This window comes from Lynx rufus, unplaced genomic scaffold (assembly GCF_022079265.1).
Source record: "Lynx rufus isolate CCGP_SWC_20201006 ecotype Redwood Valley unplaced genomic scaffold, mLynRuf1.p SCAF_4, whole genome shotgun sequence".
NCBI lineage: Eukaryota > Metazoa > Chordata > Mammalia > Carnivora > Felidae > Lynx > Lynx rufus.
In genome coordinates, this window is record NW_025814856.1 from 80,157,863 (window position 1) to 80,174,434 (window position 16,572).

General features: G+C 42.4%; 2 protein-coding genes across 8 annotated transcripts in view; one reads left to right on the forward strand and one right to left on the reverse strand.

Annotated features, from left to right (window-relative positions):
* Positions 1 to 9,351, forward strand: part of SRPK2 (SRSF protein kinase 2) — a 251,603-nt gene extending 242,252 nt beyond the window's left edge. For 6 of the 7 annotated variants that reach the window (XM_047096476.1, XM_047096477.1, XM_047096478.1 and 3 more), the window contains one exon: positions 5,113 to 9,351. In XM_047096476.1, coding sequence (XP_046952432.1) covers positions 5,113 to 5,297 — 185 coding nt within the window. In that variant the 3' untranslated portion in view covers positions 5,298 to 9,351. The remainder of the gene's footprint in view (positions 1 to 5,112) is intronic. The other variant, XR_006965189.1, reaches the window with a different exon arrangement.
* A 580-nt stretch (positions 9,352 to 9,931) lies between these two features.
* The window catches only part of KMT2E (lysine methyltransferase 2E (inactive)), a 99,864-nt gene continuing 93,223 nt past the window's right edge, over positions 9,932 to 16,572 (reverse strand). Inside the window, 9 exon segments of the mRNA XM_047096473.1 lie at positions 9,932 to 10,563; positions 10,565 to 11,533; positions 12,298 to 12,395; positions 12,578 to 12,703; positions 12,807 to 12,895; positions 13,760 to 14,046; positions 15,031 to 15,594; positions 15,737 to 15,793; positions 16,157 to 16,407. Of these exon segments, the coding sequence (XP_046952429.1) occupies positions 10,021 to 10,563; positions 10,565 to 11,533; positions 12,298 to 12,395; positions 12,578 to 12,703; positions 12,807 to 12,895; positions 13,760 to 14,046; positions 15,031 to 15,594; positions 15,737 to 15,793; positions 16,157 to 16,407 (2,984 nt within the window). The 3' untranslated portion in view covers positions 9,932 to 10,020.

The following is a 16,572-nucleotide window of genomic DNA, read 5'->3' on the forward strand; positions in this document are numbered from 1 at the left end:
AAGGCGGGAGGGTACGGTAGGGATGGTGCGGTGCCCTGGAGGCAGACTGGAGGGACACTGGGCACACCACAGAGACATTTTGGAAAATAACAGACCACAGGCCACAGCTGATCATAAGTCTGAAACTAGCGTTTTAATCATTTCATTTTGAATTTGAGCATATGATGCAGAAAAAGTAATGAAATTATTGCTCTCAGGTGTTCAGTTCTAGTTAGTTCATCCCACATATTCCTGTCGTTTATCATGATTAGTGTGTATTTTTACTGCGTGCATTAACGCAGTGTTGGGGTTCTTTTAAAGCTATTACTTTGTTTTAAGCTTTGTTCCAGTTTTTTAAGCTTTTGTTCCAGCTTTATTCAGATGTAATCTACATACCGTACAATTCACCCTTTTAAAGCATACAATCGAGTAGTTTTTAGAATGTTCCTGAATTATGTAGCCGTCACCACTGTCTGATTTCAGAATATTTTTATTCTCGACAAGAAACCAATCCTTTGCCCATTAGCACTCATTCTGGTTTCTTTCCCCCTGACCCCTGGCAGCTGCTGGTCTTCTCTCTCTCTGGGTTTCTCTGTTCTGGACATTCCATGTAGATGGAATCCTACGGTGTGTGGACTTTGTGATGGTTTCTTCCATGTGTTCTGGTGTTTCAGGGCTCATGCACGTGGGTGCCTGTGTCTGTACTCTGCTTTTGATGTGTGGAGAGACCATGTTTGGTTGCTTCGCTCACCAGTTGATGGATATGTGGGTGTCTGCTTTTTGGCTCATATGAATAACGCTACTGTGACTATTGTACAAACTTGTGGATGGACCTGTTTTTACTTCTCTCTCTTTTTTAAAACTTTATTTATTGATTTATTTATTTTGAGAGGAAAAAAGGGGTGGGGGGAGCCTGCATGGGGGAGGGGCAGAGAGAGGGAGAGAGAGTCCCAGGCAGGCTCTGCACTGTCAGCACAGAGCCCAGTGGGGGGTTCAGTCTCACCAACCTGTGAGATCATGACCTGAGCCGAAAATAAGAGCTGGACGCTTAACTGACTGAGCCATCCAGGTGCCCCTGTTTTAACTTCTCTTAAATCACGTGTGATAGTTGAAGTATAAAACTTAAATTTTGATGAAGTCCAGTCTTCTACTTTTTCCTTTGTTACTTGTTTTTGTTATTTGTGCTTTTGATGTCACATCTAAGAAACCATTTCCTGCTTCTGAGTCTCAGAGATTATTCTGTTTTCTACTAAGAATTTATAGTTTTAGTTCTTAGGCTTTGGGCTGTGATCCATTTTGAGTTAATTTTTGTATTTGTTGGGGGTAAGGCTTATACAGATACTGAACTCAGATATTGACCTACAAATTTGTAGGAATTTCTTCAAATTTCTAGTTTTGTGTCTTGCTTGTACCAGTATTTGTGGACAGGTTTCCTATCTATGTATGCCGTGAAATTTATTTGAATCTATTTTATATCATGGTTTATTTTCTAGTTACCAGTATTCCCTGAAATACAGTACAAGGATTTCCCTCATAGTCTCCTATATGCTTATATGCTTAATTCTGGAATATTACAATTTCAATGAACAAAATAAAGTTATTTCCCTTCTCACAGATCACTTAAAATGATATTCAGGAGAAGTCTGATGGAAGTACTTAACTTTTTTCCTTAAAAAGTACTCTGATAATCTGGGCCTGCCGAATACAGTAGCAGGTCCCAAAGCCTTGACTTGGCAGGCGAAGGAGCCCTCCCTTGGGGCCTGTTTCTGTCCGTTTTCCTGGGCTCTGTCAAGGTGATTCTGCCCCCAGGGCGGATTAAGAGCACGAGGGGCTGCTGAGGGCAGGGTTGTCCATCTGGCCTTGGGCTGGGCTCCTGAGGAAAGACAAAGTGGTACTCAGCGTTCTTTAGGAAGGAAAGGAAGGAGACGGTTTAAACGGTAAAGTCTTTCACTATTAAGTGTCTGGTTTTTTGCAGAATGTGTTGCAGTGGAACATATCTTGGTATACTTGCCTGAGAGAGAAGTTGTCAAGGTAAAAATTTGTTAACTTGTCCAGGAGCCACTTGTACAATAGGAGCAGATAGCGAAAAACAGTCTCTCAAGCGTTTTCTTATTTCATTTTGTATTCTGAGTTGTGGTAGCAGAGGTGGCCGTTCACGAGGCTGGAGCTGGGGAGGGGACGGGGTCCCTGCTCATGGGACGAGCCTGTCCTAGCGGTGGATGTGCACATTTGGGAGTTGAGGGCTTGTTATTAAAGAGCCTTTAGCAACCATTTGTGAGACTTCTTTCTTATTGAATTGAGCCTAAGAGTTTGTACATGGAATCATAGGGCCTAGGCAAGTTTATTTCCTGTGTTTTTTCTTGGCATCAGTTTTTCCACCTGTCTCCATAAGGCACATGCTTTTTCTTCGAGGTGGCACTTTGGGGTTGTCACGGTAGTGGTGTCGGGCACGTGTACCGATCGGACCTGAGGGTTACTGTGCCTGGTGCATATGCTCGCATTACAGACAGCGTCTTCGCCCACAGGTTTTTTCGTGTGTGGGATTGATTACCTGGTCAAAGTGTGTTAGGTGTTCCAGTCGGTTCTTTGCAAATGTTTTTATCAGTTTATAGCTAGTTAGGTCTGAATAAATAGATTTTCGGGGCCTTTCAGCTTGTGTTGTTCTCATCACTGTTACTGTGCGGATTTTAAGGCGGCTGTTGTGGTAACGCTTCTCTCTTTTCATGGAAGATTGAACCTAATTTCATGCCTGTTGATGGATTTTAAACTGGTCCCCTCCGAAATAGATCCCTCAATGTTCTCATAGGACTGTGCTTCTCAGCTGTTACATTCATTTGCAACCTCGGGGAGTGTTCGTTCCAGGTCAGAAGAGATGAAGGTCCGTGAAGTTCTCTCCCCCTTCCATAGGACACGTTTTGGAATGTTCCATGTGAACTTTCTTAGTTTCCTGCAAACCTTGCTCTGGTGAGCTCCACGGTCTCTGTAAGCCCAGGAGAGCTGTATTACGGAAGATGCAGAGAGAGAAGCCACCTTCTAACAAAGCTGCTGTTTGGGGGGGGGGGGGGTACCTGCTTTCCATCTTGAAGGGCGCTTTGAAGGTTACTCTTGTGATCATTCTCTTCTATTCTTTTAGTACCAGACGCTGGGCCATATAATTTCCCTCCATGTTCCCAAGTAATATGAAATAGTATTCATCAGGTCGATGTATCATGGTTTGTTTCTGTAACCATGGTTATCCTGTCACTGAGCACCTGTGATTTTGCAAGTATGCGTACTGGGTGGGTGGGTGGGGGCTGGGGGGATTGGGAGGGTGGTGCCAGGGTTTATTTTCTTAGGCTGGATTTCCAGAGCTGGAATTTCCAGATTAAAGGGGATGAGCTTTGAGCCATTGCTCAGACTCTGTTCTCATGGACACAGTCTTCCTTCTACAGGAGGGAACACTTTCTCCTCTCAGATGGCCCTTTCTCTACTCCCCTCCCCAAAACAGAGCTGACCTACAGTCTGTAAGCCATGCCGAACTCCGTCCTCTGTTTACTTTGCAAAACATCCCTCCAACAAGAAACATTCCGTAAAGTTCTGTTTATCCCAGATCTGGTGCGCGTGACGATTGCAACTCCGTAGACATACCGGTTCACAGGAATGTAATTAAGAGAGAGTGGAGGCCGAGAGAAAAAAATCCTAGTGGGTGGGATTACAGGTCATTCCTCCTTCTGTTTTTGTACTTTTCTGTAACGTTCTTTTATTTTCTTTGTGATTAAAGAAAGAGGGGAATGGTCTAAATTGAGATGCGTAAATGCGTGAAACAGACCTGGCCTCCTGAGAAGACCTAGTAAGGAAGCATCTCTTAATACACACCGTGAGACACCTGGCTTGGTGGGTGGACAGAGCAAGTGGAAGAGGAGAGCACACCTGGCCCTCGCGTGGGGCTACATGTGGGGTGCCTGCCTCAGCAGGACCGGCCAGCGCTCTGAGCCCAGAGCTGTGCCTGTGCAGGGGGAGCGGGGAGCGGGCCCCGGGCAGCCCTTCCTTGTCTCTGCGACCCGCAGGGGAGGCCTCTCTGCCTACAGGGGAGGCGCGTCCTGTCAACATTTCTAACAGGAAGAGAAAAGGAATTAATTAAGGGAAGGTATCCTGACCTTTTGGCAGTTTGATTTAAATCAGCTTTTTTTCCTATTATGAAAAAGGCTGTCCTAGTTTTCAGACCATTTACTAGATCGTTGGTTGTTCTGTTGTGTTGGTCGGGGCTCCTCGTAACCTATGGTTTCTGTGGTGCAACTAGCACATGTTCAAGATTTGATGTCCTGATCTCTTAGATTTTACAGCCAGCGTGTGGAATTGAGTGGTGTTTGGTTCACCTTGGCCTCTAGAGCTGTGTTGTCTGGTACAGGAGCCAGTGGCTAATTGTGGCTGTTTAAACAAATTAAAACTTCAGTTCCTCAGTCGCACTGGCAACATTTCCAGGGCTCAGTAGTCACATCTAGCTAGCAGCTGCCATATTGGATTAGTGAGCTAAAGTACACCTGTGCCATCCAAGAAACTTCTCTTCAACAGCACATTTCTAGACGGAAGGACTCCCTTTTTCTTTGCATTGTCACATGCAGAAATAATGGTCCAAGGAGTTTATGTAGTGTGTTTCTTAAAGCTTTTTCTAAGCACATTTACAAATTGCAGAAGATCCCACATTGGAGGGAGAGTGCCTTTGTCAGTCTTTGCAAATTAAAACATTCCGGGTGTGGTGCCCTGCTGGCTCAGCCGGTGGAGTCTGTGACTCTTGATATCAGGGTCCTGAGTTCGATCCCCACGTTGGGTTATAGAGCTTACTCAATAATAATAAACTTAAAAAAAAAAAACCATCCTGGGGGACTCAGCACCTCTACTTACTTAAAAAAAAACCTGGAACTGATTAGAACGAACTGTTCCCCTTTCAGTGAACCCCTTGTTTGCATTTGTCAAGCTTACGCAAAATAACACGGCCACAAAGACCTTTCATGGTCACTGCTTGGGGGGAAGCCGGCCTTTGGTGTTGCCTAGTGTTGGGCAGGTAGGTGTCTGCTTCACTGAAAACCTGGCCGGACCACCAATGGGAAATGCACGTGTGGAGCTTCCTTGACACTGCCTGTTTCTTCCCCGTAGGAGAACTGCGGCATATCACCAAGCTGAAGCCCTGGAGCCTCTTTGATGTCCTTGTGGAAAAGTATGGCTGGCCCCACGAAGATGCTGCACAGTTTACAGATTTCCTGATCCCAATGTTAGAAATGGTTCCAGAAAAACGAGCCTCGGCTGGCGAATGCCTTCGGCATCCTTGGTTGAATTCTTAGCAGATCCTACCAGTAGAGCATTCTGAGCTAGCAAATGTTTTCCAGTACATTGGACCTAAACGGTGACTCTCATTCTCTAACGGGATTACAAGCGAGCTGGCTTCATCCTCAGACCTTTATTTTGCTTTGAGGTACTGTTGTTTGACATTCTGCTTTTTGTGCACTGTGATCCTGGGGAAAGGTAGTCTTTGTCTTCAGCTTAGTAGTTTACTGACCCACTTTCTTCTGGAAACAATAACATGTCTCTAAGCATTGTTTCTCGTGTGACATTCAAATGTCAGTCTTTTTTTTGAGCGAAAAATACTTTCCCCCTTGTGTTTTGGCAGGTTTTGTAACTATTTATGAAGAAATATTTTAGCTGAGTACTATATAATTTACAATCTTAAGAAATTATCAAGTTGGAACCAAGAAATAGCAAGGAAATGTACAATTTTATCTTCTGGCAAAGGGACATCATTCCTGTATTATAGTGTATGTAAATGCACCCTGTAAATGTTAATTTCCATTAAATATGGGATGGGGACTCAAATTTCAGAAAAGCTACCAAGTCTTGAGTGCTTTGTAGCCTGAGTTGCATGTAGCGGACTTGAACTGCTCCCAGGAGCTATGCAGACTTTTCATTCCATAACAGCCCTTTTACATTGGATTTTAAACAAAGTGGCTCTGAGTTATGTCATTCCCTATATGGCACTTTAAAGCAAGAAAAGACATGCTTTCATTCGAAAATACGTACTATAGTTTTAGCACTCTCATTCATATTTTTGCGTATTTTTAAAAGTACTTTTAAGGAAAAAGAGCAATTTCCCTTTAAAAATGTGATGGCCCGGTACCATGTGGTGTTGCCTCCTCCAAACACTGTAAGTTAAACTCTACGTAGATTAAATCGGACAACAAAAACCATGTGCAGTGTGTGGAATTTGAAATATATATATATATATATATATATATACACACACACACACACACACACATACACACGTATGTATATACATACGTATACACACACACACATATACGTATGTATATATATATAGTTTTTCTTTTTTGGAAAAGCTTACTTGTGTTTCTCCAAAACCAAGGTGTGGTATGTACAGTTAGCAGTGCAGTGGGCACGACCCTAACATCTCGGAGGTAACAGGGATCATGTTCATTCCATAGGCAGTTATATGCGTGGCTATAACAATTTTCTGAGCTTTTTCATTGTCTTCCCATGTATTGAAGTTGAGAAAATGATTTTCCCTTTGCAGGTTGCACACAATTTTGTTTATGCATTTCCTTAAAGTTTTAGAATCCAGGACACAAACCATAGTAGGCAATACGATTTTAGAATGTAATCTACAGAGGTGTATTTAGCCTCTTTTAGAAGTCAGTGGGTTGAATGTCAGGTTTTTTAAAAATTTTACATTCATTAAGGTGCCTCGTTTTTCTTGACTTTGTCCATTAACATTTATCCATATGCCTTTGCAATAACTAGATTGTGAAAAGATAACAAGTGTTGTAATAATAATCCATTGTTTGAGGTGCTTGCGGTTGTCTTAAAAATTAAAGTGTTTTGGTTTTTTTTTTTCCAGACATTGCCTTGCTCATTGGCCTATATTTGAAGTGATAGAATCAACAAACATGTGCTCTCCTTTTAGTGCAGTGTGACCCAAACTAAAGGAAGTATCAACATTCCTATTGCAGGAAATGTAGTCGCACAACATGCATTAAGGCTTACTTAGTACACGGAAATCGTTCATTGTGTTGTAAGAGTAGAATATGGCTTTCGAAGAGCTGCTGTAGTACAGATTCACTGCCTAGAATTTCAGTGATTCCTTTTCGTGTTCCATGAAATCCATACTAATGACATAGTGTTTGAGCATTGCAGATTTTCTTCTCTCTTTTTACTAGTTTTCACTGTGAGGGAACAAGACACAGTCCTTTAGGAGTTAGCATGGTAATCACATACCGCTGTGAGGTGCAACAGAACCACTTACGAAACGTGCATGCTGAGGTTTTCCGAGGAGGCTGTAGGTTACCACGTAGGTTCTACGACGGATGGTTGCTGCAGACACAGTTTCCGTAGGATCCGTTCTTACAAGAACCACAAAGTATATGTCTTCATCTTCCCCTAACTGAAGAATTTGTATCAGGGTTATAGCACACTTGAATGAAATGTGTCTAATGCAATTGCAGCTCATGTTAGAAAATAAACTAGATTGTTATGAATTTTGTAAAGACCTGTCCCTAATAAGAGCCTAACTGGTGTACAATGTTAAAAAAAAAAAAAATGTTCTAGAAGGAATATATGTTTGTATTAGGTATAGTATGTTTTTTTTGGCGGGAACCTGGTGGCTTGAGTTTAAAGAATACATACAAGCCGAGCGAGAAGCGCTGGTTATACGGAACACTGCAGCCGGCTGGGACGTTCTAGTGAACGTCCTGCTTTTTCCCTCTGGTCCACATCAGGCCTTCATGGAGAAGGACAAGCAGTGGACCACATACATGATGATAGCAGATGAGAGGCTGTCTGGCTGGAAATTAGAACTGCCCAAAGGCTTAAAAAAAAAAAACAGATACAGGAGCTTCAGAAAAGCCTAGACTTTTTAGGTGAAAAGCAATTTACTGACTGACTTCTTCCTGTGCCTGGATCATACGTAACAGTTAACAGGAGAAACCACTGTCCTTGGGCAGATAACTTCAGTTTGTATCCACAGCTGGGATTATTCCTTAAATTCCGCTTTTAAATTGTCCATTTTTTTTTTTTTATGACTTCAATGAAATTTTGGTAGAGGACAGCATTTGGGAGTCCGTGTGTCCTTCATCGAGGAGTCAAGGAATTATGCAAGATCCTGCAGTTCATAGAAAAGTTTCTCTATACATGATTTGTGTAGTAGGCCAATTTATAACTGAGGAATCCTAAATCCTTAGGAGGACAGTCCTTTAAAGAGTTTGAATAATGCTGTTCGCTATGCTAATAGTTAACCTTTGTTCTTGGAAACCGTTGGGCTGGGTGATGTACAGCCATGTTTTTCTTGGACAAGTGTTTTTTTAGTGAATACGGGAAGTACAATTTTGTTTGCTAAAGTCAAGGAGGGCAAAGTTGACCTAAGTTCTTTTAAAACTTGAAGCTGATTAGAATTGAGCCCTAAACATGGCTCTCTGTGTGCCCTTATTAGCTGATTTTCAAAAAGAAATGGGAGTTAAAAGTGTGCAATGTGACTTTCATTACTGCCAGATATTATCCAGTCATTTTTAGTCTGTTCACTTGTTTCTCCAGCACACGGAATTTTTGTGCTGTGCCAAATTATGCCAACTAGGGAAAACTGGAAAAATGCGTTCGTGTCATTACTAACTAATGCTCCTCAGAGGCAGAAGACAGAATTTATTTTTCCAAAATAACTAGCATTTCCTATTTCAGCAAAATGTTCATTAGGCTGTTTTCATTTCACTTGAGAAGTCTAAGGGTAACGCCTTCTTCCTTTTCCTTTTGTACACCCAAAACAAACTTTTAAAAACTCGTATTTTTTTTTGCCTGAATACTATAGAGCTAGATAATAAATGTTAATTTAAGGTTTAGAGATAATTTTGATTAATCAGGACATTGCAGTCACGCATGTTCTAAAGTGTACAAGTTAGATATTTGTGTTTTTTAGGTCAACTACTCCATATTTTACAGGCTCTAGCTGTATCACGTGTGATGCTTTAATGATACGGGCTCACATTGTACGATGTCAGATAGAAGTAAATGTGCACAGCATCTCCACAGCAGAGTAGATTCCTGTGAGTTGGCTCCTGCAACAGTGACAAGTAGGGACATCATAGGAACAACCCCTTACTGCTTCCTGATGACTGCTGAGGTGGTGGTCGCTAAAGAAAATGGAAGGCTCCTTACAAACTACATCTGAAAAACTGTAACTTTTTGTAAAAGACCCTTGTTTGAACAGACTCCAATCTCAGAAGCTGTACAGGACAATCTGGTAAAACTGACATAATTGTGATTTATTAACATGAATTAAAATGCCCAACCAGTGCTTCAATGTGACAGTATATTTAAAATAAAAAAGAAATTAAAGGCCATATACTGTACTACTCTCACAAAGATCACACAGTTTTGCAAAGACCTGTCATATGTACAACGCTATATATCCAATGAGAAAAGCTGTAAGCAGTTATATACGCAAAGGAAATGCAGTATTTACAGTGTGTCGGGAGACGTTAAAAATCATCTATACATTAAATTACATTTTGCTCGCAAATAACCGATAAAACAAAATGAGCCATGTCCACACCAAACTATAAAAATCTGTATTGCATTTTTTTTTTTTTATACCTAAGATGCACTCACAGAACTGCTGACAGGAAGAAAAATGAAAATCCTCATAGTGCCATTTCTTAGCTGTGTACTTAAATGCATATGTATGAAATAATATAGAAAACATTCACTAAATGAATTTAACTGCAACAATAAAATTGAAAGATCATGTAGCATCAAATCTACTGCCAGAAAAACAGCTGGAATGTTCACTTACAAAATAAAGATACCTAATACTGGCTTAACAGCACATCTTTTAAGGAATTTTAAAAAGCAAAAATGGGAAAAATACAATGAAAGAGCACTGGTGTGTTTTTTTTTTTTTATACAAAGTTTCATGTACAAGCTTTAAAAAGTACCTTAACAGGTACATATGAAATATACAGTTTATCTTACAGAACATTTTAAAAAATGTTTTTGGGGTCCGTTTTAATGCCACCCTGAACCGTGGTAATTGTTCTGAAATGTCGGTGGCACCTGCGCTCTGTGAATTGGGATTTGTCCAGGCACTGGAGATGCCTGCTGGGGTCCTTGAACCCCGTGTGGCAGGGCCACAGAGCCAGGATGAGGACAGAACCCTGAAGCAGTAGGCGTTGGAATACTGTTTGGTCCTTGGGGCTGGAGATGAGGACCTGCGACTGGTAACGGACAATGCGGCCCTGTTCCAGAAGGCTGGTGTTGGGGTCCGGGCCCCAGAGTGGTGTGGTGTGTGGCTTGGGAGGGATACGGTGGTACGGCCGGATGAGCACTTGAAGGAAACAGTGGAGGTCCTTGATGAGGCGGGTGGTGTAAGGCCTGAGCGGACGTGGTGTGGTGCCCAGAAGCCAAAACACTGGAAGGTGGCGGTGGCGGTGGCGGAGGCGGCGCCGAGTTGACAACATGCTGGTGTTGTGCTGGCAGACCTTGGAGTCCCGTGGAAGGATGGGGCGGTGGGTGGTGATGAGGGGCGGGACCGGGAGGCGGAGGGGGGGGGTGGCAAATGGTGGCCCGTGGTTTGCGAATGAATGTGCGACCCGGGGGTGACAGCGTGAACGGGCCCCACCACGTGAGCCACTGAGTGTTGCTGATGGGAGCTCGGCTGCTGGACGAGGTGCGGTCCTGGGGCAGGGGGTGGGGGGGGTGGTGGGGGGACCACGGTGGCAGCAGTCTGATGGTGGATCGGGGGGTTCTGAGAAGGCAAGAAATGCCCTGGAGTAACATGGTGTCCTGGGACGGTTTGCTGGCTCGCGGTGCCAGGAAGTGCTTGATTTGGTCCCGACGCAAACACAGTCTGTTGGGAAAGCCCACCTTTAAGCTGATTATAATTCTGAAAGTTTGCAGAGGGCTGCTGGTTTTGATAGTAAGACGAGGAAGAAGGGGGCGGAGGGGGTGGAGGGGGTGGAGCCGCGCTGTTCAGACTCGGTTGGTTGAACTGGGTGTAGGTGGCCGAAGACTGTCCCGAGGGGGTCTGTGTAAATAACGCTCCGGAGGTCGCCTGCTGAGTGCTGGCTTGCAGGGTCTGTGCCGCGGGGTAGAAATTTCTCTGAGGCTCTCGCTGAGGGGTTCCCACCTGAGGTGACTGTGCGTGATGAGGCCTGTAGGGAGACCCTAACTGCTGGGCGGGGGGCTTTGGTGAGAGATAACCGTGCTGTACCGGCGGGTGAGGTGTCGATGATTTGGGAGGATTTTCTACGTGAGGGGACGGAGGACAGTGCAACTTCACTGGCGCAGAAGGCAGCTTTTGTGGAAGTTGCTCGGATGAGCTTCGAACGAGTGGCTGAGGAGGAGGATTCTTCGAAAGCGCTTGGGTGTTATTTAATAGCTGTTTCTGTTGGAGCTCTGTTTTCAGGTGAACACCGTTCTCAGCTTCTGACACAGTAACTGTGGCCTCCCAATGGGACTCTGCTTTTGTGAGTATTTTCCCATGTGCTTGGACAGGAAGTACAGGTCCCGGTGAACCAGGCTATGAAAAGGAAACAAATCATGTAAGAAACGTTTTATGTACATTGAGGTTTGTTATCAGTGGTATTTAATGTTATTTACATGTTCATTTATAAATGAAGATAGAGTCGAGAAGTCCATCACAGAGGCTTGGGATATTGAAAAGCCAGCTTTTTCAGAGGCTACAACAAGTTCTGATAACTAAGGTTAACCTGAATTCCCTGGATTAATTTTTATTAAGACCAGGTTAAGGAAATAATGGTCCTTACATTTAATTTGCCTTTTTTTCTTAAGCGATGAAACCTGCTTTTGAGGCTTATTTTGAAAGATTTCTGATAACCTTCAATTCCATAAACTGAAATTCCTACACCCTAATGATAAACCCAAACTGTTTTAAATATGTATGATGTCACGTATGAGGAAAAAGAAAATCAATCTCCTATCCCTCATCTTTAGTTTCCAAAGATACTGCCACGTCAGACCACCCCCCATGTCATGATTCAGGGTGGTAATAGCATTTCTTTTCAATGAGTGTCACCTGACCTTTTGTTTTTTGGGCATTCACTGAGTGGTCAGATATTCTACGAAAAGACTGAATTTCCTGGGGTATGGAGGTGGAATTCTAGGAGAAAATGTAAATTACTGAAGCACAGTGAGCACATTAGACCATTTGGTCAAAAAGTATCCAAAAGTCACAACCGGATACTTGATACAGCAGAAAAATCTCCGTATGCATATTACCATCCACTTTTCTGAACAGGCTTGTTCAAAGGTCAATTTTATTACCTTGCTCATTTTTGAAGGGCTTTTACAAGTATTTTGAGAAGTGTCTGGGGATGGACATTCATTTGTAGTCACGGATTCTGGATTTTCAGGGTCAGGATCTGTAAAGCAGAAGAAACCTATATAGTAAACGTAAGATTGTGCGACAGTATTGTCTTACAACTAACACTTTGTACAAAGCAATGTCAATTCTACTCAAACCAACTTTTTATAAAGGCGCTCTCCCTTCTGATTTAAAAAGGTTCTTAAAACAATAATCATGATGGGTCCTCTGCTTACTGACCTTCCATAAGTTCACTGAAAGGAGGGACTGGGCCCTGGGGCTGCAACTGGGGAATGTGATTTGAATGAGATGGAGGTGAAGACGGAACATGACCCGGTGAGCATGGGACACATGGCGACTCTGCCCCTGGAGGTGAAGCAGACCCAAAGACAACATTAGAACCGCAAAGAACGAGGGTACATCGTGGTCAGCTGGCTCCACTTTTGGGCAGAGGCACAGGCTCACTTACCACTATCTCTGTCTTTTCGGTGATCGCTGAGGAGTAGCGCTCGCTGGTAACTCCTTTCTCTCACCTGCTCCACTGAGGTTGAAGCGGTCCTTGAACATAAAATCATACCGTCAATTCAAGGAAGGTACTGCCAGCTAGATTATTCTTTGTCCTGGATGGTCAACATGTCCTCTCAGACCAAGGCTTTTGCTCTGCTGGGAGAATACTTAGGTGTAAAGCTTTGAAAACAGCCTGTCTTTTCTTTATCCTCATATATTTAAAGAGCTCAGTCAGACTCCATTCCTTTGTCTTAAGGCAACTCCTTGGTGGAAGGGAGCAGGGGGTTGAAGGGTGACATATCAGCATCCAGAATGTCACTGCAGGGACCCATACCCTTTATAAATTACCCTGTGTCTGACAGCAGGAAGCTCTCGGGGGTAAGGGGACCGAGGAACAACGTGAATGAGCCCTTCTGCCCTTTGCCAAGACCCACCTATATCTGGCCTCTATTCCTACTGAAGAAGTACTAAAGTTGGTACTTCCTTTCTGCAACTGGTAAAGGGCGTATAAGGAAACTGCAGGATGTTGACTATGATACAAGTTCTTTGGAGATGAGTATTTGTATGAAAAACGTGAAAATTATCAAAGAGGAAGCACAGTGGACCCTTAAATAGGCAGATGCATAGCTGGTTTAAAACTCTATCAGCAAAGAGGATCTCTCTGAAGTAGGACCACAGACGTCTATCTCCTCAGCGCTGGGGGAACGACGACAGACAGGAAGAGAGTTCCTTAACAAAAGCGTGTGCTTTTCAGAACAGCAGACTTCAGGTCTTTACAAACACGGCTGCGTTCAAAACCAGCTATGTAAGGGGTCCTGACTGGAGGATAAAGAACACCGACTACTTTAATTATATATGCATGCATACTACCCAGAGTTCTAAAGTTACCAGTTAGGTTTTTTGAAACAGGCTTACCACTGAACTTCTGGTTCATTCTTCTCGCTGGCGGAAGCTTCCTTAACGGGACAGTTATTGCTGGTGTCTTCTGAAGCAGCGCTGTAAACTGTAGGCGGTGCCGGTAACGGCAGGCCCGTGGTGCTCTCTGTCTGCTCCCCGCTCTCAGCCCTGCTGCCACAGCTGTCACCGCTGCTGCTCGAGTTGCCACTTGCATGAGGAGACACACTAACCAGGGGAAAGTGGTCTGCCTTGGAGCCGCTTTTCCTAGCTTCACGCTGTCTTTTACGGTATTCTAGCAGGGAGACCTGAAGCAAGAAAAGGAAAAGCAAATCTTTTTTTCTTGTTTTATATGTCAGAGTCAATCTATTCTTTTTTTCTAAAGAGAATTACTGTATTTACATTAGGAAAATTATGTAAAATAATTTTTGAACAAATAATAATAATTAACAATTACCAATGGCTATTATATTGCCAGGCATTGTATTTAGATGATTTACATACATTATCTCATTTAATCCTCACAACAACCCTATGAAATAGGTATATTATCATCCCCATTTTACAGATGAGGAAATTGAGTAACTCACTCACTCAAGGTCACACAGCTGGTGAGTGTTGGAGCCGGGATTCGAACCTAGGTCTTACTTGAAAGCCCGTGCTCTTTCCACTATACTACATTGCTTCCCACAAAGTTGCCAACTGGACTCTGTTATAAAAATTAAAAGCACACATCACTAAAATTCTTTTGACTTGCAAAGCAATAAGCCTATTAACAAAGAAAATACGTGTTGTAGTCCATCCCATTCCTCTGAGATAAGGCATTCTTAACAGTCTCAGTATGTCTGCCAACCAAATGGTGGTAAATCAGGGAACTTCAAGTAGTATCTATAGAATACTTTCCAAATATTCATATCCGTGGTCTAAACACTATTGATATTATGGATTAGGAAAGAAGCAGGGCTGCCTGCTAACATGTAAAATAAGGATAATAGCACAAATATTATTCAACTCTGCTTCTCTGGCTGGGAAGTGGTTATTCTTTCAGTGAAATAAATCATCTAGAGGTTTCAGTCTCTGAAACCATGCTTAAAGAATGTCCCACAGCTCACTAGAATGTTTTACTTGTCTGTAAACATTTTCTAATTGAGCATTTAGAAAAGGTTTAAAATGTACACATCAAAAATTTAACTTGAATAACTAAGTATGAATGCCTCCCATAACTATAATAACCCTCAGAAGTAGTATGAAAAAGACACTATTAAAAGGACTAAAATCGTTAAATTTGTAACCTTTTTCTTTTGTGGTGGATTCTGGGGTGTGCAACTTCCGTCGATCAAATTGTCATTAACAGTCCGTCCGAAACCAGAAACAAGCCCATCTTCTGAAGTACAAAACACAGGTGTTTCCATAAATATGCCTCTAGTATCATCCTGCATCAGGCACTTTGACTCACTTATTCGGAAGCCTCCTCCAACCTCCAACTGATGTGAGGGTGTCAGGTCCCTCAAGTTAGAGTTTACAGAGAAGTTAACTCCTGTTCTGTCAGGACTCTTTACCCAGGAAGAATACATTGTGCCCCGTCCAGAGTGAGTAGATTCCAGTTGGCTGGTAGGATCAGTCCTGTCATGTGTAGGTGGTTCCATGGTTTTAAGTAAGGCAGTCTGCTCGATTGAATCGAGTCCCAGTTGAAGGTCTGACACAGAATCCTTTTCTCCAGGGCACTGCCTATTGACCTCAGTCCTACTCCTGGGGCTGGTATAACCGATAGTCTTTATTTCTTGCAGACCCAGGTCAGTTAAATTAGAATTTCTAAAAGGCCCCAGTGTTAACATGGTCGAAGATCTGTCATATCCCTGTTTACAGAATTAAAACAAAAAAAATTACACAAATAAGCACACCTTGAGACTACTTATTTTAAAATCTCCTCATAATTTAAACAAAATAATAATAGGCAAAGGTCACTAATGTCAATAACCTTATTGAATAACTCCTTACCTCTTGATTATAAGTGCGTCTCTTAATTTCTGGAGAACTTTCTGGGGAAGAAATATTCTATATAAAAGAAAAAATTGAAAGTTAAAATATAAAAATTAAATCCATGATATTTATAGAAATGACAACAAACTATTACACGGACTTTGGTTTTAAACTTTCTTTTGTTTTATTTCCATTCCCCACATAAGATACCTGCCTCAATTTGATATACACAGCCATTCAGTCTGATGCCGAGTATCAAAATAAGATGAACATTATGCTCATTTTAATAAAAATGTAAAAGTTTAAATTCACATAAGTGAATGTTCCATATCTGATTATTTGGTTTGTTAAAAACTTTTTTTCTACTCTCAGTACACTGGGGGTTGCTATTAAATACCAATCCCACAGGGTCCCCCCTGCCCCATTTAAATTTCTCACCTCAAAGTGCATGGTATTTCCTGGTGTGCCAGGAGTTACTGGGGTAACTGGCGAATATATGGGCTTATAACCATTTCTACAAGCTTCATCATCTGATTTTATCCGTGGAGGAGTGGCAAATGATGGGTCCGTGGGAGTAATATCTGTGTGGGTTGGTGTAGCATATGGTGAGGGAGTAGGTGTGGAGGTTTCTGAGTAAGCAGAATCTAGCAACTGATAAAGTCTTCGTTTTTTTAGTGGTGTAGTTAAATCTGTTGATGCAATAATAATTCACAGACATTATATTGCTGGTATGTGCTACAATCTGTAATATATTCTGGGAAAGATCAAAACATCAACAATAGTAATTATGATGACTTTCACCCCCAAACTCAATTTCAGGGTTTTTAAAGATACTACTAACATGAAGCAATCTC